The sequence below is a fragment of the Chlorella variabilis genome, assembly GCF_000147415.1.
Source record: "Chlorella variabilis unplaced genomic scaffold CHLNCscaffold_282, whole genome shotgun sequence".
Lineage (NCBI taxonomy): Eukaryota > Viridiplantae > Chlorophyta > Trebouxiophyceae > Chlorellales > Chlorellaceae > Chlorella > Chlorella variabilis.
The window spans coordinates 1-802 of record NW_005434872.1 but is presented as its reverse complement, the minus strand read 5'-3'; the positions used below and the strand labels follow the sequence as shown (position 1 = coordinate 802).

The window sequence follows — 802 nt, the reverse complement described above, 5'->3', positions numbered from 1 at the left end:
TGCGTGTCAGCCAGCTCAGTGCGCTGCCCAGGCAGGGCGTGGACAGCCGGGTGCCTGAAGCCTGCTCACTTGAGTGCTTCACGCAGGTGCCCTCTGCTGCCCACACCACACGCCGCCTGCCCCGCCCCCCCCCCTTCCTTGCCCCCCGCAGGAGATGGATGTTGAGGCGGAGATGGCGCGCGGCCTGCTGCCCGGCACCATCGCCCTCTCCTCCAAGTTTGTGCCCGCCATCAAGAAGGTGAGGGGGCCGGTGAGCGCTGTGCATGCTGTGCGGCCGGCACCTCCACGCCCTGCCTGCCTTCCTGCGCCCCACCCCACCCCACCCGCCGTCCCCGTCTGCCATGCCCCGCAGGTGGCAGCGCAGACAATAGACTCCGCCAAGACCTTCCTGCAAGACGCGCCAGAGGGCGGCGCCGCGGGGGCCGGCGGCGAGGCCGGCGGCGTGCACCGCCGCCTGGCCGGGGACGCCGACGGCGCGGCGGCGGGCCTGCGCAGCCGCAGGCGTGAGGTGGAGCTGACGGAGAGCAGCCGCGACGCCAGCGCCTCGCAGTTTTTCGACGCCGACTCGGCCGCCGGCAGCCGCAAGGACGACTGAGCTGCGCGGCGCCGCTAGGGCGCCGCTGCTGCTCGGTCGGTGCCAACCAATAGTTGCCCTGTTTCTCCCCCCATGCATGCCCCACCTCGGTTGACTGCCTGCCGCCAAGTATGAATGGGCTGCCGGCTGTAATTATTGTACAGGGATGCCGCTGGACTTGGGGGGGGGGCCGCGCTGTGGGCGCTCTACAGCCAACTCAGGAATGAG

At 71.1% G+C, this 802-nt stretch overlaps 1 protein-coding gene across 1 annotated transcript in view; it reads left to right on the top strand.

The window, feature by feature from the left end:
- CHLNCDRAFT_55812 (hypothetical protein) overlaps positions 1–595 on the top strand; it is a gene marked incomplete at both ends in the record, with an annotated part of 2077 nt that extends 1482 nt beyond the window's left edge. Inside the window, 2 exons of the mRNA XM_005842581.1 lie at positions 152–238; positions 353–595. Coding sequence (XP_005842638.1) covers positions 152–238; positions 353–595 — 330 coding nt within the window. The remainder of the gene's footprint in view (positions 1–151; positions 239–352) is intronic.
- Between the last annotated feature and the right edge of the window lie 207 nt (positions 596–802).